The 24360-nt window shown below is 32.9% G+C and overlaps 2 protein-coding genes across 8 annotated transcripts in view; one reads left to right on the forward strand and one right to left on the reverse strand.

Annotated features, from left to right (window-relative positions):
• Nucleotides 1–3434, forward strand: part of LOC126737497 (protein argonaute-2-like) — a 63272-nt gene extending 59838 nt beyond the window's left edge. For all 7 annotated transcript variants that reach the window (XM_050442411.1, XM_050442414.1, XM_050442412.1 and 4 more), the window contains one exon: nucleotides 2943–3434. In XM_050442411.1, coding sequence (XP_050298368.1) covers nucleotides 2943–3170 — 228 coding nt within the window. In that variant the 3' untranslated portion in view covers nucleotides 3171–3434. The remainder of the gene's footprint in view (nucleotides 1–2942) is intronic.
• Nucleotides 3425–24059, reverse strand: LOC126737500 (CDK5RAP1-like protein). Its single transcript, XM_050442422.1, has 9 exons — nucleotides 23574–24059; nucleotides 23354–23525; nucleotides 23089–23299; nucleotides 17207–17469; nucleotides 16939–17150; nucleotides 16231–16429; nucleotides 15978–16175; nucleotides 15673–15873; nucleotides 3425–3582 (listed from the first exon to the last, which is right to left on the reverse strand). Exons 1-9 carry the CDS (start codon nucleotides 23823–23825, stop codon nucleotides 3485–3487), a joined length of 1806 nt encoding a protein of 601 aa, XP_050298379.1. The 5' UTR covers nucleotides 23826–24059; the 3' UTR covers nucleotides 3425–3484.
• Nucleotides 24060–24360: the final 301 nt, after the last annotated feature.

Consider the following 24360-nt stretch of genomic DNA (forward strand, 5'->3'; position numbering starts at 1 on the left):
ATCTGCATATGACTGTGAATCTGAATTTTTGATTACCTGGAAAATGTCAAAAATGTATATTAGAAACAAAAGTGGTCCAATTATAGATCCTTGTGGTACACCAGATATCACAGTCTCAGCAGAAGAAAACTTGTTACCAATTTGTACGCGCTGTTGTCTATCTGTCAGGTAGCACCTGAAAAAGGAGACAGAGCATTCGTCAAAGCCCAGATATTTTAGTTTAGCACACAGTAAATCATGGTCTATCAGATCAAAAGCTTTAGAGTAGTCCAGGGAGACTAGGACAACCGCAATATTTTTGTCTAATGCCCTTATTATGTTGTCAGTTAAGTTCAGAAGAGCAGTAGTAGTACTATGTCCAGACCTAAAGCCTGACTGATGAACTGGGAGCAAATTATTAAGATTTAGGTAATTTAATACTTGTGTGTGAACAGTTCTTTCAAGAATTTTAAATAGGACAGGCAACAGGCTTATGGGACGAAGTTCATTCACAGCAGTTACTTTTCTGGTCTTAGGAACAGGAAGAATTATGGACTTTTTCCAGTCCTCTGGAAAATACCCAGCTTCTAGGCAAGAATTAACAATATGTGTCAAATGAGGTAGGATAGCAGGAAGGCTAAGCTTTATCATAAAAAGTGTCAAATTGTCATGACCAGAAGCATTGGACTTAATGGAATAAATATTTTTTTTCACTGAACTGGAATCTATCATATTAAATTGAAAGTGCAAGTTGTTTTTAAGTTTATTTGTGTTATAGAAATGTATTTTTTGGTCACATTTATTTGATTTTTTAAATACACTCAAAAAGTAGTCATTTGCACTATCAGGATTAACAGAGTCAAGTGGAAATTCACTATTAGAAGTTTTTGAGCTTACATTTACATTCATATTTTTAAGATTTTTCCAGAGTAACTTACTATTTTTTTGTTGTTCCAAAAAACTTAAATAGCCCTTTTTTTCCCTTCGAATAGAAGCAAGTGCAAAGTTTCGAGCCCGCTTATAAGCTTCAAAATCAGCTAATGACTTTGATTTTTTATATTTTAAGTTAGCCTTATCACGTTCCTTTAATATGGCCTCTAGAGCTGGTGTAAGCCAAGGTGCTGGGGGTTTATTAACGCGGACGGTCTTTATTGGTACATGTTTGTCAAATAATTTTATTAGGTTCTGTGTCAGAAATTGTACTTTGTCATCTATATTTGGAAAATAATATATGTTATCCCAGGGTATTTGTAAAAGCTCTGTATTAAAAAGGTTTTCATTAAAATGTTTGTAACTGCGGAATGATATTATTTTCTGGACTCTTTTAAGATTTGGTAAGCGTATATTACAAAATGCCAACTTATGGTCACTTATCCCGATAGCAGAGATGGTGCCAACATCCATAACAGCATCTGCATCACTAAAAAATATAGGATCTAGTAATGTTGATACTCTATCAGTGACCCTTGTAGCCTCATCAATGGTCTGAGTGAAACCAAAAACATCAAATATGTCGGATATTGGATTATTGCTGTTAAAAAAATTAATATTTAAATCCCCTAGAACCGTTACATAGTCGGAGGTTGATATTATTTCTGGTAGAATACTGTCGAGTGCATTTGCACAAGCCCCAATATTATTCATAGTACGATATATGACCCCAGCAGTAATAGAGACCCTGTTTATATTAATTTTTAGCCACATATTTTCAAAACCATCTATATCTGTACCTATATTAAGGTTAAGAATCTCAGCCTTTAAGTGAGATTTAACAAAAAATCCTACCCCCCCCCACCTCGGCCAGTAGACCTATCTTTGCGATAAAAATTGTAACCAGTTATAGAAATCACATTTGACGAGACGTTATTAGTTAACCAAGTTTCTGTCACTGCGATAATGTCATAATCATTACCTATTACCAAATCCACAAACTCCTGAAATCCCGTAAAAATCGACCTTAAGTTTAAATGTGCCATTTTAAGAATGGCAGACATATTGCTATTAATATTATTCATATTGAAATAGATTTATACACAGTCAGATAAATAGTCAACCTTCTTAATATATAAGCTAATTATTCTCAATAGGCAAGGACATTCTCGACTTAAGGCTTCATGACTAACATCTAAGTTTTCATTTGGCTTTTTAGATTTTATACAATTTATACATTATTTTTCATTAGACCTACATTCTTTATAAGAGTGATTGCCAGAGCATCTTAAGCAGATTTGTTGTGATTTACAATCCTTACCATAGTGATTAAAGCCCATGCAATTAAAACATTGTAGGACACTTACGTGATTAAAAAAATTAAGATGATGTAACCTAAAAAAAGGAAATTTAACAAAAACTTACACATTGTAAGCTTTGTTTATTTATATGTTAGGTGTTTTGTGTATGTTATGGTAAGTTTTTGTTGAATTTCCTTTCTTCAGGTTACATCGTCTTAATTATTATAGATCTGATGATGCTCTAGTCGGGCGAAACATGGACCTTTGTCGTTTTATTAAATGTTTCTGTGAAGCTGTAGATTTTGTGTTTTATATAAAAAATCAAAGAATATAGTAAACTCATTGAAAAGAACATTAACCAATTTATAACATGTTTAATTCATATTGTCCGTTCGCCAATCATATTATTGAGGCTGGACATTCTTGCCAGGACCATAAACTAAATATGGGAAAGACAAAATATTATTAGTACTTAGTCTAATAATCTTTACTATTATTATAGAGCAGAACCAAAATTATTTCATTGTGTAGGATTTCTTACTGTTTTTTAAATTGTATTCGCATCAACCGATTATAATTTTTTTAGCATTGAGATATTCATAATTTAAAAATGTTCCGATTAAAGATGAAACAACTCACAAAGTTCGCTAAATTTTGAAAACTACGAGGTTATCTTTTAAAAGCAAACCTCAAGAGTTCTGGCATGTGATCTGTTAATATTGTAACTTCCAGATACAGGAGTTCACTTACTACTTGTGCCACATGTTCGCGCGATGCAACAGATCGGTCAGTTATCCGGCTCCGACGTATTACGCCCACCTGGGCGCACTCAGGGGCAAAGCGTACATCAAACCGGCACTCGACCAGCACCAGTTCCGAATGGATAACTTGCAAGCGGAACAGGGCAAAATCAAAACTTTGCCCTCCATACATTTTAATACCCCGATGTTCTTTATTTAAATAGATAACCGTCGTTGATCGGTGTCTTATTATATTGTGTTTTATAAATTAACTTAAGTAGAACTTATTATATAGAGGGATTAAGGTATTTGCTGTTTTAAAGTGCCAATTCTATGATAGTTTTGGCGACTAGTGAATTAACCTGTTTTTTATAATTACCTATTTTTTTTTTTAATTTCACCTTTTTATTTTTAACTCATCGCATTTTTCTTATGTGCTTTTTTTTTCATCTGAATATAAATAAAGCTATGATACATAAATAAATGTTTATTGTTTCTACAATACACTTTTAGGCTTATTTAAGTAGTTGGACCTTATTGATGATACTCCATGGATAGCTGGTGATTGTCGAGAAAATGACTTGGGTTCTGCTGAAAGAAGTCTTGAAGTCCGGTGTAATAGAGGGGAATTCCTGCAATACGGACACGTTTTGTAAAAACAATTACAAAACCTTTATAATCTAATGAATTGCAAAAGTATAAAATAAAGTGTGTGCCTGTAATACGGACACAAACAGGGTTGGAAAAATATCATTTTTAATATTCCAAGTCTTTAAAAACTGATATTTAATATTCGAAAGTCTAAAAAAATATGATATTTTTTCATGGTAAGTGATCAGTTTAAGGTTCAAATAATTGGGTTTTTTTTTTTTTTTTTTTAATGAGGAGAGAACTTGCAAAATGCGGTTTGTCCAAAACTGTAAATTATTAGGAAAAGCAAAAAACTGGTGCTTGGAAACGGTCTTAGTTCCTGAATTGCGATTTGTAACAAAAAATAAAAAAAAATAGCATAACTAATTACTAGATTTACAGACTAGAAAACGCAAAAACAGTATTAATATTTCAAAAAATGCTCAACAAAATGCTTTTTGTCTGTAGTGGACAAAAAGCGTTTTGTTTATCGCTCATATAGTTTCTTTTGTACAATAAAATAAGAAACTCAAACAAAACCATATTCTTCATTAGCAGCATAAACCATAAATAAAATTAACTGCTTCCATGTCATTACACTCACATTCTTCGTTTTCTTCAATAACTGATTATGCATTTTCACAGTAATCCGTAAAAATTGGAACTAACCATTCCAAGTCTGGATCATTGTTCTAGTTTTCGTCAAATAATGAATCTAGTAAGTATTTCAACTTATCTAGTTTTTTTTCTTTATCTTAGTATCTTAGGTAGTTCGGTAAGTCTACTTGATCGAATCGTATGTGGGGTTTCAGTAGAGATTGGAATATTTTTGTCTCATCTGAAGGTCGATATAGTACTTCACTTTTAACCAAAATATGGTTGGTGTGAACACTTTTTTTCATAAAAAAATCTTTGACAAGAACTTATGCCTTTCAGTCATAACAACATATTTTTGACAGGAAGCAAATTCCAGTCGGTTCCGCGTTTTCGTACCTCGCCCTCTTTAGTGTATAGATTCCAATAGGCATCTGGAGTTTTTATGATACTGTGAAGGCTTAATATATTTTAAATGCGTCAATTTAAAATCTTCGGCAATATAATTTATATTTCATTTACTTTTTCACCTGACAACTTATGGAGCCAAAATATCAAAGCCTGTACGACATGACTATTTTTGTTTTGGCCTCCACAACCATCTGCAAAAAAATTAACTTTCGTCACGTTATCAGGGAATTCAGCTTTTTTCAAAAAATCGACAATAGCCGATGATGTCTCAGTAGCCCCCCTGCCCACTTGATGTTCCAACTACGTGTAGAATATTGGTTCCTGACAGTTAAGTTTGGTAATGCAAAAAATATATTGACAACTGTTGCGCGTAAAATTCTTTACTGAATAGGTACGTTGGGTAATACTTGAATTTGCTGTATTTGGTTCTTCTCCTTTGTTTAACTTATGGAATTGTGATGCACGAAATTTGTGCACTTTTAGCTCAGTGGTATTTTTTGTTTTTCAGAAGAGCTTTGCGACAACTATTTTGGTTTCTCTTCTTACACAATAGCTACAAACATCAGTAGCAGGACTGCCAAGCCCTACGTTAAAATATTTACTAAATACTCGGCTGAAATACTTGTTGATTTATATTCAGACTGTCCAGTGCATTTTGGTTATACAATTGCCAAAGTATCGAAATGTTATATTCTGAAGAAACAAAAGATCACACTAATTGAAAAAAAGCAATAAAACAACGAAACTTTATTTCTCTTCAATAGATAAAAAATTTGCAAAATTATTATTAAAACATGATATATGCACTTTTATTTTTACTTTCATAATATTTTAATTCCATCTTGAATAACTTTATTTGGATTATTAGAAAAAGCTTCCCGAACTGTAATGACATTTTTTCGACCTACTTACCCACATTTTAGGATTGAATTATTCTTATGGTTACATACTGCTCATATATTAAATTGTTCTAAATCGGGATCGGGGTTTGATTGGCAAGTAAAGCTATTTTAAAATTTGTATGATGACGATTGATGATTAACGTTAAATTTACTTGACGTTTATTGCTACCACGGTCACTATCACCAACAACCAGCTCACCATCTAAGGATTCCATTACACTAACTGAAGTATTTTAATGAACAAAATGCTTTTCGTTTGTCTAGTAGGATATAATCCGATTTGTATATCCAATATTGTACAAAATGATAGCCATTCAAGGAAATATTATAACGCCAAAATGAAAGTTTGGACAAACTGTGTTTTGCAAGTCTGCTCCTCAAATATAAACCCATCAAATTAATCGCAAAATAAAAATAGTTTCCAAGATAAATTATGTTATTATTTGTTGGACATACCATATCACATTCAGCAATAGTAAAAAATCTTTTTAAGGCATGTTGGGCAAACTTACAATTTTTGCTGCTATTGAGTGAGATATCATAGTCAATTTGCCAAGGGAACATCAAAGAAGTTGCAGTAGTTTTGAAGGAATTGTAGTCATTCTCTGTTACTTCAAGGCAGTTGAAAATATTAATGTCTTTCAGGGACTTGTTTGGGACAAATTTCGAATGTTTAGGATATTTGTTCAATTCCATCAATGTAAATCTTCTGCAGGCATTTGGGACAATTTTAGACTGATTAAATTGGAGTCTAGTTCCTTTAAAACTAATTCATTGTCAAATACTTCGAAGAAGGTAATAGATTTTCCAGATATTTGGAGCAATTTTATACTACCTCCAAGTAGTTAAAGTAGTTTCCAAGGTATTTGAGTCATTTCTGTTACTTCCAGGCAGTTGAAAACAATAATTTCTTCCAAGAAGTTGCTTGAGACAAATTTCAAGCGTTGGGAATATTTGTTTAATGTTTAATTCTAGCAATATATAGCCATCTTCTGCAGGCATTTCTAACAATTTTACACTGACTTCAAGTCATTTTTTGCTACTTCCAGGCAGTTGAAAATATTAATTTCTCACAGGGAGGCGCTTAAGACAAATTTCGACTGTTTGGAGTATTTGGTTAATTCCAACAATGCAGCTCCATCTTTTGGAAACATTTGAAGTAAGTTTGGAAGAAATTTAACTCATTTTCTATTTCTTTTAAGAAGGTAGAGGCTTTTTTCCAGGCAGTTGGAGCTATTTTGAACTGGTTACCAAGGTAGAACTTTGATGAGTTGGTCTGGAGTTTTGGAATAATTTGGTTCCCATTGAAGTGTGTTCCAACAGTAAATGAATACCAAGATTCCAGGGATCTCAACCATTTGGAAAGCCTAGAATAAACTTCTAGTAGTACTCTGAGAGTTCTTACAGGCAATTGAATCAATCCACGACTCTCTCCTTTGAATCTTGAATTTTTAGATAATCTGAGTCTTGTTCCAGGTATCTGAGTTACTTGGAGAGCCTAGAATAATCCTCTAATTACTCTGAGAGCTTCCAGGGAATTAGTGGTAAACTTAGTCATACGACTCTCTGTTCGATGTTGTAGTTCTAGATAATTTAAGAGCTTTATTCCAGGAACCTAAACCATTTAGAGAGCTTGGAATAATTAATCTTCTAAGTACTCTGAAAGTTTTTACAGCTAAGTGACTCTCTTTTGGATTTTACATTTTATTAGATAATCTGAGTCTTATTTCAGGGATCTGAGAGATTTAGAGAGCCTAAAATAATCTTCTAAGTACTCTGAGAGCTTTCCCACACAATTGAGGATAATCTGAGCCAATCTACGACTCTCTGTTTTGGTTCTTGCGATTCTAGATAATGTAAAAGTCTTATTCCAGGGATCTGAGTTACTTTGAGAACCTGGAATAATCTTCTAATTACCCTGGCAGCTCTTCCAGGTAATTGGAGCCAATCTACAAAGCTCTCTTTCGAGTCTTGCATTTTAGGTAATCTGAGAGTCTAATTCCAAGGTACTGAGTTGCTTGGAGAGCCTGGAATATTATTCTTAAGTTTCCGAGAGCTCTTCCTACCAAGCACGTTTAGGATATGTTGAAAAGGCGTGTTTTAAATCAAGGAACAATTTTCCAGATGAAAGGAGAGTTGATAAAGTATAGGCAAGAGCAGTGGATACAAATTGAGCAAAACGCCATTGACAATTTAATTAGGAGCATTCAAACAGATCTCGAGGCGTTATTAGCAACAGGGATGGTCGTACATTTTATTAACAACCACTTTTTTACTTCGATATTTCACTTGTTTAACCTATAGTGTGTTTCTTCATATTGGTAGAACATTCACTTAACAGAAAAAGACATTTACATGTACGGTTTTCTTAAAACAGTAACAAAATGAAACTGAGAACATAATTGATAACAAAAATGGAAGTACCATCTACCATTGAAACATTAAATAAATGTGACAAAGATATCTTTACTACCAAGAGAGTTGAAGTATTGTAAAGATATTCAAAAATGGACAAACATTGAATTAATTTGAATGCACACTCGTATGAACAAATAACTTATTTATTACTGGCACATAATAACAAATCTTTACACTTCAGTTAATTATTGTAAAACAATAAACATCAAAATGATTTTTTAATTTTGAAGTTTGATTTGCTGTTCCACTTTATTCTTAAGGTAGTTACATCATCATAAAAGGTGTACATTTAACTGTTATTTTAGATAAATCTTGGAGGGAAATTCGTGCCAAACTAGGATTCTTTAAAGCTTAAAATTAATAGAATTCTTCCAGGTGCTTGGATAAGGACGTACAACTTTCCAAGAATATCTATAAAACCTTCTGAAACATTCATTTTCGATTCAACCATCGTAAAACATACTACATAAATTAGAGATCAGGGTTTGTATTGGCAAGTAAAGCTATCATAAAATCTGTATGATGACGATTGATGATTAACGTTAAATTTACTTGACGTTTATTGCTACCACAGTCACTATCACCAACAACCAGCTCACCATCCAAGGATTCCATTACACTAACTGAAGTATTTTAATGAACAAAATGCTTTTCGTTTGTCTAGTAGGATATAATCCGATTTGTATATCCAATATTGTACAAAATGATAGCCATTCAAGGAAATATTATAACGCCAAAATGAAAGTTTGGACAAACTGTGTTTTGCAAGTCTGCTCCTCAAATATAAACCCATCAAATTAATCGCAAAATAAAAATAGTTTCCAAGATAAATTATGTTATTATTTGTTGGACATACCATATCACATTCAGCAATAGTAAAAAATCTTTTTAAGGCATGTTGGGCAAACTTACAATTTTTGCTGCTATTGAGTGAGATATCATAGTCAATTTGCCAAGGGAACATCAAAGAAGTTGCAGTAGTTTTGAAGGAATTGTAGTCATTCTCTGTTACTTCAAGGCAGTTGAAAATATTAATGTCTTTCAGAGACTTGTTTGGGACAAATTTCGAATGTTTATGATATTTGTTCAATTCCATCAATGTAAATCTTCTGCAGGCATTTGGGACAATTTTAGACTGATTAAATTGGAGTCCAGTTCCTTTAAAACTAATTTATTGTCAAATACTTCCAAGAAGGTAATAGATTTTCCAGATATTTGGAGCAATTTTATACTACCTCCAAGTAGTTAAAGTAGTTTCCAAGGTATTTGAGTCATTTCTGTTACTTCCAGGCAGTTGAAAACATTAATTTCTTCCAAGAAGTTGCCTGGAAGTAGCAAAAAATCACTCGAAGTCAGTGTAAAATTGTTAGAAATGCTTGCCGAAGATGCCTATATATGTCTGGAAAATCTATGACCTTCTTGGAAGTATTTGAAAATGAATTAGTTTTAAAGGAACTGGACTCTTGGAAAGAAATTTCAAGCGTTGAAGTAGTTTTCAAGATATTTGAGTCATTTCTGTTACTTCCAGGCAGTTTAAAACATTAATTTCCTCCAAGAAGTTGCTTGGGACAAATTTCAAGCATTGGGAATATTTGTTTAATTCTAGCAATATATAGGCATCTTCTGCAGGCATTTCTAACAATTTTATGCTGACTTCGAGTCATTTTTTGCTACTTCCAGGCAGTTGAAAATATTAATGTCTTCCAGGGACTTGTTTAGGTTAAATTTTGGTTTTAAATTTCAGTTTGGGAAAAATGTTTAGGATATGTTGTTCAATTCCAACAATGTAAATCTTCTACAGGCATTTGAGGCAATTTTGGACTGATTAAATTGGAGTCCACTTTAAAACTATTACATTTTCGAATACTTCCAAGAAGGTAATAGATTTTCCAGACATTTGGAGCAATTTTAATTTGGAGTAATTTTATACTACCTCCAAGTAGTTTTCAAGGAATTTGAGTAATTTCTGTTACTTCCAGGCAGTTGAAAACATTAATTTCTTCCAAGAAGTTGCTTGAGACAAATTTCAAGAGTTGAGAATATTTGTTTAATTGTAGCAATAATGCAAAGCAAATAAGTAAAAGCAGTCGTAAGTAAGTAAAAGCAGTAGTAGTAAGCCTTCTGCAGGCATTTCTAACAATTTTACACTGACTTCAGACAGTTGAAAATATTAATTTCTCACAGGTAGGCGCTTAAGACAAATTTCGACTGTTTGGAATATTTGTTTAATTCCAACAATGCAGCGCCATCTTTTGGAAACGTTTGAAGCAAATTGAAAATAATTAGAGTCATTTTCTCCTATTTCCAAGCAGTTGAAGTAAGTCTGAAGAAATTTCATTTTCTATTCCTTTTAAGAAGGTAAAGGCTTTTTTCCAGGCAGTTGGAGCGATTTTGAACTGGTTACCAAGGTAGAACTTTGATGAGTTGGACTGAAGTTTTGGAATAATCTGGTTCTCATTGAAGTGTGTTCCAACAGTAAATGAATACTAAGATTCCAGGGATTTGAACCATTTGGTAGCATAATCTTATAGTAGTAGTACTCTAAGAGTTCTTACAGGCAATTGAGTCAATCCACGACTCTCTCCTTTGAATCTTGCATTTCTAGATAATCCGAGAGTCTTGTTTTAGGGATCTGAGTTTTTTGGAGAGCCTGGAATAACCTTCTAATTACGGAGCTCTTCCAGGCAATTGAGGGTAAACTTAGTCGTACGACTCTCTCTCTCTGTTAAAAGTTGTAGTTTTAGATAATTTAAGAGCTTTATTCCAGCAATCTAAACCATTTAGAGAGCTTGGAATAATTAATCTTCTAAGTACTCTGAAAGTTTTTACAGCTAACTGACTCTCTTTTGGATTTTACATTTTATTAGATAATCTGAGTCTTATTTCAGGGATCTGAGAGATTTAGAGAGCCTAAAATAATCTTCTAAGTACTCTGAGAGCTTTCCCAGACAATTGAGGATAATCTGAGCCAATCTACGACTCCCTCTTTTGGTTCTTGCGATTCTAGATAATGTAAAAGTCTTATTCGAGGGATCTGAGTTACTTTGAGAACCTGGAATAATCTTCTAATTACCCTGGCAGCTCTTCCAGGTAATTGGAGCCAATCTACAAAGCTCTCTTTCAAATCTTGCATTTTTAGGTGATCTGAGAGTCCCATTCCAGGGAACTGAGTTACTTGGAGAGCCTGGAATATTATTCTAAGTTTCCGAGGGCTCTTCCTACCAAGCACGTTTAGGATATGTTGAAAAGGCGTGTTTTAAATCAAGGAACAATTTTCCAGATGAAAGGAGAGTTGATAAAGTATCGGCAAGAGCAGTGGATACAAATTGAGCAAAATACCATTGGCAATTTAATTAGGAGCATGTCCAACAGATCTCGAGGCGTTATTAGCAACAGCGATGGTCATACATTTTATTAACAACCACTTTTTTACTTCGATATTTCACTTCTTTAACCTATAGTGTGTGTGTTTCTTCATATTGGTAGAACATTCACTTAACAGAAAAAGACATTTCCATGTACGGTTTTCTTAAAACAGTAACAAAATGAAACTGAGAACATAATTGATAACAAAAATGGAAGTACCGTCTACCATTGAAACATTAAATAAATGTGACAAAGATATCTTTACTACCAAGAGAGTTGAAGTATTGGAAAGATATTCAAAAATGGACAAACATTGAATTAATTTGAATGCACACTCGTATGAACAAATAAATTATTGATTACTGGCACATAATAACAAATCTTTACACTTCAGTTAATTATTGTAAAACAATAAACATCAAAATGATTTTTTAATTTTGAAGTTTGATTTGCTGTTCCACTTTATTCTTAAGGTAGTTACATCATCATAAAAGGTGTACATTTAACTGTTATTTTAGATAAATCTTGGAGGGAAATTCGTGCCAAACTAGGATTCTTTAAAGCTTAAAATTAATAGAATTCTTCCAGGTGCTTGGATAAGGACGTACAACTTTCCAAGAATATCTATAAAACCTTCTAAAACATTCATTTTCGATTCAACTCTCGTATAAGTACTTTGCAGTGACTTAAAGTAGCTTCTACATAAATTAGAGATCAGGGTTTGTATTGGCAAGTAAAGCTATCATAAAATTTGTATGATGATGATTGATGATTAACGTTAAATTTACTTGACGTTTATTGCTACCACGGTCACTATCACCAACAACCAGCTCACCATCTAAGGATTCCATTACACTAACTAAAGTGTTTTAATGAACAAAATGCTTTTCGTTTGTCTAGTAGGATATAATGCGATTTGGATATCCAATATTGTACAAAATGATAGCCATTCAAGGAAATATTATAACGCCAAAATGAAAGTTTGGACAAACTGTGTTTTGCAAGTCTGCTCCTCAAATATAAACCCATCAAATTAATCGCAAAATAAAAATAGTTTCCAAGATAAATTATGTTATTATTTGTTGGACATACCATATCACATTCAGCAATAGTAAAAAATCTTTTTAAGGCATGTTGGGCAAACTTACAATTTTTGCTGCTATTGAGTGAGATATCATAGTCAATTTGCCAAGGGAACATCAAAGAAGTTGCAGTAGTTTTGAAGGAATTGTAGTAATTCTCTGTTACTTCAAGGCAGTTGAAAATATTAATGTCTTTCAGGGACTTGTTTGGGACAAATTTCGAATATTTAGGATATTTGTTCAATTCCAACAATGTAAATCTTCTGCAGGCATTTGGGGCAATTTTAGACTGATTAAATTGGAGTCCAGTTCCTTTAAAACTATGTCATTTTCAAATACTTCAAAGAAGGTAATAGATTTTCCAGACACTTGGAGCAATTTTAATCTGACTTCTAAATACTACCTCCAAGGAGTTAAAGTAGTTTTCAAGGAATTTGAGTCATTTCTGTTACTTCCAGGCAGTTGAAAAAATTAATTTCTTCCAAGAAGTTGCTTGAGACAAATTTCAAGCGTTGGGAATATTTGTTTAATTCTAGCAATATATAGGCATCTTCTGCAGGCATTTCTAACAATTTTATGCTGACTTCGAGTCATTTTTTGCTACTTCCAGGCAGTTGAAAATATTAATGTCTTCCAGGGACTTGTTTAGGTTAAATTTTGGTTTTAAATTTCAGTTTGGGAAAAATGTTTAGGATATGTTGTTCAATTCCAACAATGTAAATCTTCTACAGGCATTTGAGGCAATTTTGGACTGATTAAATTGGAGTCCACTTTAAAACTATTACATTTTCGAATACTTCCAAGAAGGTAATAGATTTTCCAGACATTTGGAGCAATTTTAATTTGGAGTAATTTTATACTACCTCCAAGTAGTTTTCAAGGAATTTGAGTAATTTCTGTTACTTCCAGGCAGTTGAAAACATTAATTTCTTCCAAGAAGTTGCTTGAGACAAATTTCAAGAGTTGAGAATATTTGTTTAATTGTAGCAATAATGCAAAGCAAATAAGTAAAAGCAGTCGTAAGTAAGTAAAAGCAGTAGTAGTAAGCCTTCTGCAGGCATTTCTAACAATTTTACACTGACTTCAAGTCATTTTTTGCTACTTTCAGACAGTTGAAAATATTAATTTCTCACAGGTAGGCGCTTAAGACAAATTTCGACTGTTTGGAATATTTGTTTAATTCCAACAATGCAGCGCCATCTTTTGGAAACGTTTGAAGCAAATTGAAAATAATTAGAGTCATTTTCTCCTATTTCCAAGCAGTTGAAGTAAGTCTGAAGAAATTTCATTTTCTATTCCTTTTAAGAAGGTAAAGGCTTTTTTCCAGGCAGTTGGAGCGATTTTGAACTGGTTACCAAGGTAGAACTTTGATGAGTTGGACTGAAGTTTTGGAATAATCTGGTTCTCATTGAAGTGTGTTCCAACAGTAAATGAATACTAAGATTCCAGGGATTTGAACCATTTGGTAGCATAATCTTATAGTAGTAGTACTCTAAGAGTTCTTACAGGCAATTGAGTCAATCCACGACTCTCTCCTTTGAATCTTGCATTTCTAGATAATCCGAGAGTCTTGTTTTAGGGATCTGAGTTTTTTGGAGAGCCTGGAATAACCTTCTAATTACGGAGCTCTTCCAGGCAATTGAGGGTAAACTTAGTCGTACGACTCTCTCTCTCTGTTAAAAGTTGTAGTTTTAGATAATTTAAGAGCTTTATTCCAGCAATCTAAACCATTTAGAGAGCTTGGAATAATTAATCTTCTAAGTACTCTGAAAGTTTTTACAGCTAACTGACTCTCTTTTGGATTTTACATTTTATTAGATAATCTGAGTCTTATTTCAGGGATCTGAGAGATTTAGAGAGCCTAAAATAATCTTCTAAGTACTCTGAGAGCTTTCCCAGACAATTGAGGATAATCTGAGCCAATCTACGACTCCCTCTTTTGGTTCTTGCGATTCTAGATAATGTAAAAGTCTTATTCGAGGGATCTGAGTTACTTTGAGAACCTGGAATAATCTTCTAATTACCCTGGCAGCTCTTCCAGGTAATTGGAGCCAATCTACAAAGCTCTCTTTCAAATCTTGCATTTTTAGGTGATCTGAGAGTCCCATTCCAGGGAACTGAGTTACTTGGAGAGCCTGGAATATTATTCTAAGTTTCCGAGGGCTCTTCCTACCAAGCACGTTTAGGATATGTTGAAAAGGCGTGTTTTAAATCAAGGAACAATTTTCCAGATGAAAGGAGAGTTGATAAAGTATCGGCAAGAGCAGTGGATACAAATTGAGCAAAATACCATTGGCAATTTAATTAGGAGCATGTCCAACAGATCTCGAGGCGTTATTAGCAACAGCGATGGTCATACATTTTATTAACAACCACTTTTTTACTTCGATATTTCACTTCTTTAACCTAAAGTGTGTGTGTTTCTTCATATTAGTAGAACATTCACTTAACAGAAAAAGACATTTCCATGTACGGTTTTCTTAAAACAGTAACAAAATGAAACTGAGAACATAATTGATAACAAAAATGGAAGTACCATCTACCATTGAAACATTAAATAAATGTGACAAAGATATCTGTACTACCAAGAGAGTTAAAGTATTGTAAAGATATTCAAAAATGGACAAACATTGAATTAATTTGAATGCACACTCGTATGAACAAATAAATTATTGATTACTGGCACATAATAACAAATCTTTACACTTCAGTTTCGAAGTTTGATTTCCTGTTCCACTTTATTCTTAAGGTAGTTACATCGTCATAAAAGGTGTACATTTAACTGTTATTTTAGATAAATCTTGGCAGGAAATTCGTGCCAAACTAGAATTTTTAAAAGCTTGAAATTAAGAGAATTTTTTCCAGGTATTTGGATAAGGACGTACAACTTTCCAAGAATATCTATAAAACCTTCTGAAACATTAAATTTCCGCAACTATCGTATAAGTACTTGGCAGTGACTTAAAGTAGCTTCTACATTAATTAGAGTTATTTGCCAGGGATCCAATTAAGCTAGAATAGTATATTTTTTCATCTTTAAGTAGCAACAATTCTCGTTTCAAGACTTGGGATGGATCCTCACTGCTCTAGAGTAGCTCAGTCTTGAATAAAACATCTTAAGGTATGAAACAATTAATTAATACAAATAATGTAGAGACTTCATATAAGACTATAATTTGTAGAATGTATATAGTATATAGAAAGCTTGTATATAGAAAATTGGAAATGGCTTTAAAAAAGCTTAAAAGCGTCAAGAAATAATAACTATTAAAATGCTTCTAGTAATATTGAAATATGTCGGGAATTCTTGGGTACGTACCTTTTAACACTTGGGAATTGGCGGCATTTATATGGACAGCCACGTAGTCCCCCGGTGATAAGAGTTTCGAATTTGTCCCATCCCTGGAAGGCACCAAATCGTTTGCCGGTATAATTACTTTTATGTTATTATCGTTTCTTCCTTGCAAATTGTTTTCAGATCGTTTACTAAATCCCTCTATCAGTACCAAATGGATTTTACCTACAAAAAAAAACAAGGTTAACCATTACAGTTTGATTTATAAAACACTCTCAGATTTTTTGTCCCTAGAGCATCGAAACCTTGTAACTAATGGTTAATAATACCTATTTGTCCTGCGTTTAAAACGTAAGCGTTCCTCCTGAACACCTCGATCATTTTTTGCAATCTTTCGTTCTTTACTTTATCACACACATCGTCAATGAGCCTCCTGTGTGCGGTAGTTTTCTCCCTCATGCTATAAGGAAACAGAAACGCTGTGTTGTATTTCACTTCCTCCATAAGAGACAGCGTGTCCTCGAACTCTAAAAGTTTCGATTAAAAGAACCGGAATTGCTTCTTTGATTTAACCGAAAGTACCTTCATCAGTTTCCCCACAAAAACCGGCAATGAAATCGGAACTTAAAGAGACCTCCGGGATCCTGTTTCTCACGTGTTTCACTAGTTGTAAATATGCTTCTCTGCTGTAACCTCTTCTCATTCTTTCAAGAACTGCGGTATTTCCGGACTGTGCGGGCATATGTAAGCTTTTGCAGATATTTGGGTGGGACCTTATCATCTAAAGGGATTTGGATGTGAAAATTTTTACAGGAGCAAAGAATTTATGTTTGCAGGAGGAAAAAGATGATAAATTATGAATTCCATTATGTAATGTCCTATTTTGGACGGACGGATGGTTCATGGTGAATGATTACTGTTTTATTCTTTTCTTTCTCTTGTTGAATATTACTTCTAATTTTCATAAATGATGAGTTTTTAAGCTTAAACTATTGAAGAAGTCCATTTTGGAAGTAGAGTAATTGATAAAGAAGGTTCTTTCTTAGAAGGAAGTCTTTTCTCCGCGAAATAAATCACTCTTATTGTAGATCTTTTTCAAAGCACAGGTTTCTTATATATAAAGGAATAAATTGAGTAAGATTTCCGAGATTATTATAATGTGAACTAAGGTATATTATTTATTTTGCAGAAGAAAATATAATAGTTATGAATACCATACACTTTTTATATAACAAATATAACGTTGGTCCTATCTTAAAGTGTAAATATTCCTTCGATTGTGTGACTTACCTCAATGACTTCATCAGGAAAATCCTTGGGATGCGGAGACGTAAACCTGATCCGCATTTCCGGATTAACCTGAGCCACCTTGTATAAAAGATCACCAAACCTCAAACCGCCCTTTTTCAATTTATAAACGGTCTTAAAACCCTTCGCCAGAGAGGTCAAATTATCCCCCTGATTAGATTCCGAAAGGTCCCTATAACTGTTAACGTTCTGACCTAAAATTAATGTTTTAATTATTATTTTTTTAAGTACTTTAGGCCCTAATTATTACCCAGTAAAGTGACTTCTTTTACCCCCTGTTCGGACAAATGTTCTACTTCCCTTAAAATCGAAGTTACCGGTCTTGACCTCTCGCGACCCCTGGTGAACGGGACTATACAGTAAGTACACATATTATCGCAACCCCTCATGATGGAAATGAATGCGGAAACTGAGTTCTCGTTAAGCCTTACGGGAGTTATATCCGCGTAAGTTTCGTCAAAGGATAGCAGTACATTTACAGATTTCTGGTTGTTCTCTGTCAAAGCTAGCAACCTAAAAACGTGCATATTTTAATCCGTCATAGGAGTAAAAAGTATTAATTTATAAGGAACAGTTGGATGTGATCGTTACGCACTGGGAAAAGACTTTTGATAAAGTTTACCATGCTTTCTACCTTCGGTGTTTTAGGATCTGCATGTCTATTTATAAAACCCTATCTGAACATGAGAATTCAACAAGTTAAAATAATCAGAGAATTATTCACACAATGTTAGGATAGGAGTACCACAAGGTAGTGTGCTTAGGCCTATTCTTTTTTTGCATTTATAAACGATCTACCCCTAACTACAAACAGAAATTATTAATCATTTTTTGCTGATGATACCTCTGCTATTGTAATACGTGAGCATGATTATGGATCACTGTGTACACAGGTAAATCAGTGTGTGAGGGATATAGGTGTAATAGAAATGGTGTTTCTCTCAAAAACCAACTTTTTAGTTTTTACACCAATTAGAATTGTGCAACATTTTAGCCTATTTCTTAAGGATAAACAAACAAACCTTATACAAAAAGATTCCACCAACTTCTTGGGAATTACAATTGATTAGCACTTATCTTGGAACAACCACATTCCAAGTGAATGCTCTAAATTGAGTAGTAGAAATTTTGATAAGGAAACATTAACATTTGTGCAATCAAGTCAATATTAACATATATGGATTATTGGATTCGAAAAAGTACAGTAATATTGATGCAGTTCTTGTATGCCAAAAAATAATTCTCAGGACAATGTTTTCTTTGTCTCTTAGGGAAACAGTTGTAAATTTCTATATATTACACTGCGTCTATGTTCTTAAAAATTTAGATCAACTTGTGGCGATATAAATACATACTCAACAAGAACATCAGATAATCTATACATAACAGCACAACTTCAAGAAGGATCTGGTATAATATCTTTAAAAAATTTTAACCATTTGCCCTTCAACTTAGAGGATATCCAATATGTCAAACTTTTTAAGATAAAACTGAAGAGTACTGGCATGGATGTAGAGTCAATATCTGAATGGTTTAATAGCAATAGAATGTCACCATCGTTAAAAGTAGAACATATAAAGTTTAATTACATGATTAATGTCATAAAGTAGGAAGAATTAATATAGGAACCTTGGTGGACCTAGGGACCAACCCTAAATTTAAACAACACTATGAAACCACAAAGCATATAAACTTCTTGATAAAATTAATTATAATGATATTTAATATATTGGTCTGACCCCATTTAGAATTGAGTTCAGTTATTTGGCCAACACAGATAATAGTACATATTAATATGGTTAAAAAAATACAATAGAGATGTTTAAGACATTTATACTTAAGAGCTCATAATACATATCTTTACATGATCTCATATGAAAGGATGGCTTTATGGACAAATGGTTGGTTTGTTGTGAGTGGAGCTAAAAATCCTTTAGGGACAAAATATGGCCTGATCTTTTATACAACTCTTGGGCAAATTAGAAAACAAAACTAAAAACCCCAGATCCTTGGAAGAATAATCAGTTGACAAAGTTTTGTCTATTGAGGAGAGCTTGACTATGTGTAGTAATGCTTTACAACCACCATGTTGCAATTTTAGGTTATGACGATTTCATGTTGTTTAATAATTCGTTATTTTACACTTAACTGTTTAATGTTAATTTATTTAAGTCTTAATTAAGTACTTAAGTAGGTATTAGTTATCAAGTATGTACTCTTTTACTAATTTAGTGTTTACTGTATATAGAAGAGATAAGCTTAACTTTATTGTAAACTAGACACAGTATGGGTAGGTGTCCCTTTAATAAAAATAAAGATAAAGATGCTGACTAAATTTAATATTGCAAAAATAAGTATTTGACATACCATTTATTTTTAATATTGTTAATAAGTTAAAATATAAAAAATATTTTCTTAATTACCTAATATCATATCTTTTGTCATTCTTAAATTAACACTTGTAAATTAAACTTAAGGAGTAGTTATCTTGATTAGGTTTTTTTTCTATTTTATGCAAGTAAGCACTCTTCATGTGCAATTACATTTCCAATGTGTTTGTAAGAGTATAAAAAAATAAATCTCTCGGATGGCTATAGTTCTTAGAACACAGAATCCTATTAATCAAAAACTTCCTGGTATTCCTGTGTTCCAATAAGAGGAATATTTAAATTACTGACTCATATTGCTTACTGAATGTTCATATATATTCCATGAGCTTTTTTTAGTGATTATACTGACTGATTTTAAGGATATTTGAGGAGTGTTGGAGCAAAACCGAATAAATCCAGAAAATTTAATTAACGTAATAAGAGATGGCACCAGGGTTGTATAACTTACTTTACTAGGAGAATAATATGGATGAAGATATAATAGGTGAAACAGTAACCGTATGTGATGCCAATGAAGGTAGCGGTATAAGAAAAAAAGGTTGAGAAAAAGCAGAGAGGAAAACCTGGAAGGTAAGATTTACTTTTTAAAGGTGTTACTTAGGATATGAAAGAAGGGGGTAATTTGTTTAATTCAAGATCGTGTGGCGTGTCATTTTAACCCTTGTGTAACGAAGCAAATAAAATTGTTTTCTTTCTGTTTTAAAATTTAATTTAAAAAAATAAAATAATCGTGGGGATGCGCTAGATTTTTTATGATTTTTTTATTGTTTTTTTTTCAAAAGATATTTTCTAGGCTGATTGGTACCTGAGTACCCAGTTGGTTACACAATGGTTAAAGGATTTTTTTGTACAAAAATACATTTTTAGTTTTTTAACACGTTGACTGCCATGTGTATATATATTATACACAGCGTGTGTGTCACTGGCGCCATGTGCATTAAATATATACATAATTTTATTGATGACTGCAGGTCGCGTGTATTCGATTTATGCACACATTACGTGTATTTCGTATGGGTTCTCTATTTGTCCGGCGTAGGACTACCATATAATGAGATTGGCGTGAAAATATTTTTCTATTTTTTGAAAATATAGCTGTTTTAAATTTTGCATTGCAAAAAAGTGCCCAATAACGCGGGTCTAAGTTGGATAGGATTTTCTTTGTTTTTTAGTAGGAAAATACCGCATTTTAGTTTAGGAAATGAAACATAAAGTAAATTGGAAAATGTTTTATTAAAAAAAAATAGAAGGTGATAACTAAAAATTACTTCTAAACTAATGGAAAAATACACCAAATATTGAAATCATTGTGGAAAATGGTATAATTGATAAAAATACGAAAAACCTCTTTATTACTTTAATTTGGCTTTATGAATTACAAAAAAATATTCAACACATATTGGTGGTTTACCTGGACAGGCATATGTATAAATTTTAGCGGTTGGTGTATAGTATTTACACACACGGCGCAGATTGATAAAAAATAATACTGCGCCGCGTGTATACATATTATACATGCTTCTAAACAAGGTCAAAAAAAAAAAAGTGTCTCTTGCTACTATATTTGGATCTAAATTTTACTTATTAGAAAACAAAATTAATAAAACACTCCCGGCGCACCTGACCCAAGTTCTGATTTACGTCCGGCAGTCAACGTGTTAAAGAGGCGAGTTGCTTAAGATTTATTTTCTGTTGTTACAGATACCAGCATCCAGATCCAGACTTAAATGGTTTTAAGCGACCCTGTTCACATATTAACAAAACATCTGATATTAAAGTGACTAGAAGGAAGCTGTATGAAGTTCCAGATAAAAACGTACAAGATATAAAACTTGGTCATATGATTAGTGTTTGCGGTACCGTAAGGAAGAGATCTGTAGAAAAAAATCCTCGACAAAGAGCAAAAGCGGCGAATTTCTTTATGAAAATTAAAAAAAATCGATCAACAGAAGTAGTTAAGGTTTGTAGGAGTTTTTTCATGGCTGCACTAGCAATGAAAAATCACAGATTGTTTACCATTTGTAAGACTGTTGATTCAGGAGATATTCCCAAAGAACGTCGTGGTAGGGATCATCTTTCAAAAAAAAATTTGTCCAAACGGGATTAAGTTCAAGAGTATATCGGAAAATTAAGAGCTACTGAAAGCCATTATAATCGAACAGGCTGAAAATCAGTGTAAAGTTAGCTACGCAATGTTTAGAAAGATTTTTGTCACACAATTTAATATTATCGCACTAAATCGGAGAAAGACCCACAGAAAAAAGTAGAGTATATGACTGAATATAGAGTTCATAAGAAAAGAAGCCAAGCTTTTTATACCCATTGTAAAGAAGAGCCAGAAAATTCTTTGACATTTTGCTTTGATTTACAACAGGTGCAGCCGCTACCGCGCACTCCTATTTCTGATGCATTTTATTCACACCAAATAAGTATGTATTCATTCTGCCGTGTTTCCATAAACTCAAAAAATTCTACTTTTTATATATGGACGGAAGATCAATCTGGAAGAGGTGCTACCGAAATCGGATCTGCGTTGTTGGACTACCTAACAGCTTTGGACCTGACTGACATAACTCAGATAAGATTGTTCTGCGACGGATGTGGGGGCCAAAACAAAAATTCCCACATCATTCATATGTTAATGTTTTGGCTCTTAAAGTACTCTCCTGATAATATTATTGAAATTATCATTACCTACCCGGTAAGAGGACATAGTTTTTTACCAGCGGACAGAGTGTTTGGACGCATGGAAAAAATATTTAGAAAAACTCCAACCATTGGTTCTAAAGAAGAATATGTTGGATACTATTCTGAAGTTGGAAATGTTAAGGCCTTAGGATCAGAGTGGAAAATTTTCAATATCAAGGAATTACAGAATTATCTTAATAAAGTTGCAGGAATATCGGATTTAAAACGAATTCGTTTACAAAAAAATCAACTTAAAAAAACTGGAGAAATCAAGATATCAATCGCATGCTTTCAACACTACCGATTCGAAGCCCAATCAGAAGTTAAAAAATATCTCTATAAAAGAGGAGAGAATTTAAAGAACTTTTCGTTGTCAGAGGTCCCGTTGCGCAATACAATTCCTCAAAAAAAAAAATTCAGAGTGTAAAACAACTGATTGAAAAACAATTTGGAAAAAGTGAAGAAAAATTTGAATGTAACAAAAAACTGCTGTGTAAAGACAAAGGTGAAAATAATGAGAAAATTTCTCAGGAAGAGGATAATATTAGCAATAATTGCGACTGCTTGGAGGAAGAATACGCACTCCATATTTAGGTTTTAGTTAATGACTGTGTTGTTTAAAGAATTTTTTTTTTGTTATTTTTATTTTTTCTTAATATATTGGATTAAATATTTTAACAAATAAAGCTCTTGTTTAAAACAATGTTTTTATTGCTGCATGGTAATAAAATTTTGGACAAAATCAAATAAATCCAATACTTTTGAGCAAAACCTAATAAATCAATTTTTGGTTTTGTTATATTTCAAAAAATAATAATTTTTCAAAATTGTATTATTAACGACGTCTCCAATAATATGTTCTACCAAAAAAAAAAGAAAAAGATAATACTTTTTGCGTTATTAAAAATTCGGGTGTTTCTCAAAATCATGTTTGGTGGATTTATTCGATTTTGCTCCAACACTCCTCATTTGTAGGTTTTGTAAAGTTTCCCCTAACAAAACATTCTTCAACAAAATTTTCATAATTTCCTAACAAATAATTTAGTTTTCTTACCTTGGTAAATCCCTGTAAGCATCGGGTCCCACAACCAAATCCACCGTTTGGTCGGTCTCCAAAACCTTTTCTTTGAGCCTTTCGGCCATGCACCCTAAAATCCCGACTTTCAAGGTGGGCATATTTTTTCTTCTCTTACCTTTCAGCCCTTTAATAAAGTTCAATTTGTTCCATATTTTCTCTTCTGCACTATCTCTGATGGCGCATGTAACTAAAAGAGCCATTTTAATCTTGCTGCCATCATTTTATAACGAGAATGTTTTACCAATTAGTATGACATCTGCATTTCTAATGTGATTAGTTTTTTCAAACCCGTGTTCTTTTAAAATGGCCCATATTACTTCGGTATCATTTACGTTCATTTGGCAACCATATACGTCAAAATACACTTTTCTTTGACCTCCATATGGGACAGACTGCACCAAATAGGGGGCAACCTAAATGGGATCTGGTTATGTGTATTACTTAACTATTGCAGAACTTACTTGCTCCTCAGGTAGGTGGTCTTGGTGCTTTAGGTGTGTGTCCTTAAAAAAATCTTTTAAATTCGGCCCGTTAAGCAGCTTATTTCGAAACTTCAATGTTTTCTGGTCCTGAGGTTTGGATGCAGTTTCAGGTGTATTGTTGCAGGACAAGTTAATGTTTTTTAAGCAAATTGAGCAATTGACCACCGGGCGCCTCAAAGCGCTCCTTCCAAGGGAAAACATGGATGTGCGTAAGCCTCGATTAAGATTCATACCATAGTGTCTTATTTAATAAATAAAGTCGAAAAACTGGGATTATTTTTCTTTTTGGAAAAAGTTAGGTTAGGTTATGTCAAGTTAGCCAAAGTTAGGTTATGTTGAGTTGCGTTTTGTGCCAGCAGCCAAAGATGTCGCTGTTAATCGTGGATGTTTTAAGGTATCTGGCAGTTGTAAATTGCTCATTAATCCTGTAGTAGAGGAAAACTTAATTTTTCTGTGAAAAAATGAATTTTTATTCGAATTTTATCAGCTGACATGCGTCAATGTCAATCAGACGTGTATAAATTATTGCAGTTGCCCCGGGGTTTTATAGGTTAGAATTTAATTAGAAGGAGTCTAATAGGTAACAACTTCAAAAATAAATAATAATATATTAAAGTCTTCAGCTTGTATACATAATTATTTATTTACATCTTAATTTTATTATAAATAAAATTGTTCAGCTTGGCAGCGTCACGTAGTTTTGTGACGTAAAGGTGACAGATGACAGCTCTAATCATAAAATGGCGCCATTTTTGAAAACGAAACC

Source organism: Anthonomus grandis, chromosome 6 (genome assembly GCF_022605725.1).
Source record: "Anthonomus grandis grandis chromosome 6, icAntGran1.3, whole genome shotgun sequence".
Classification (NCBI taxonomy): Eukaryota; Metazoa; Arthropoda; class Insecta; order Coleoptera; family Curculionidae; genus Anthonomus; species Anthonomus grandis.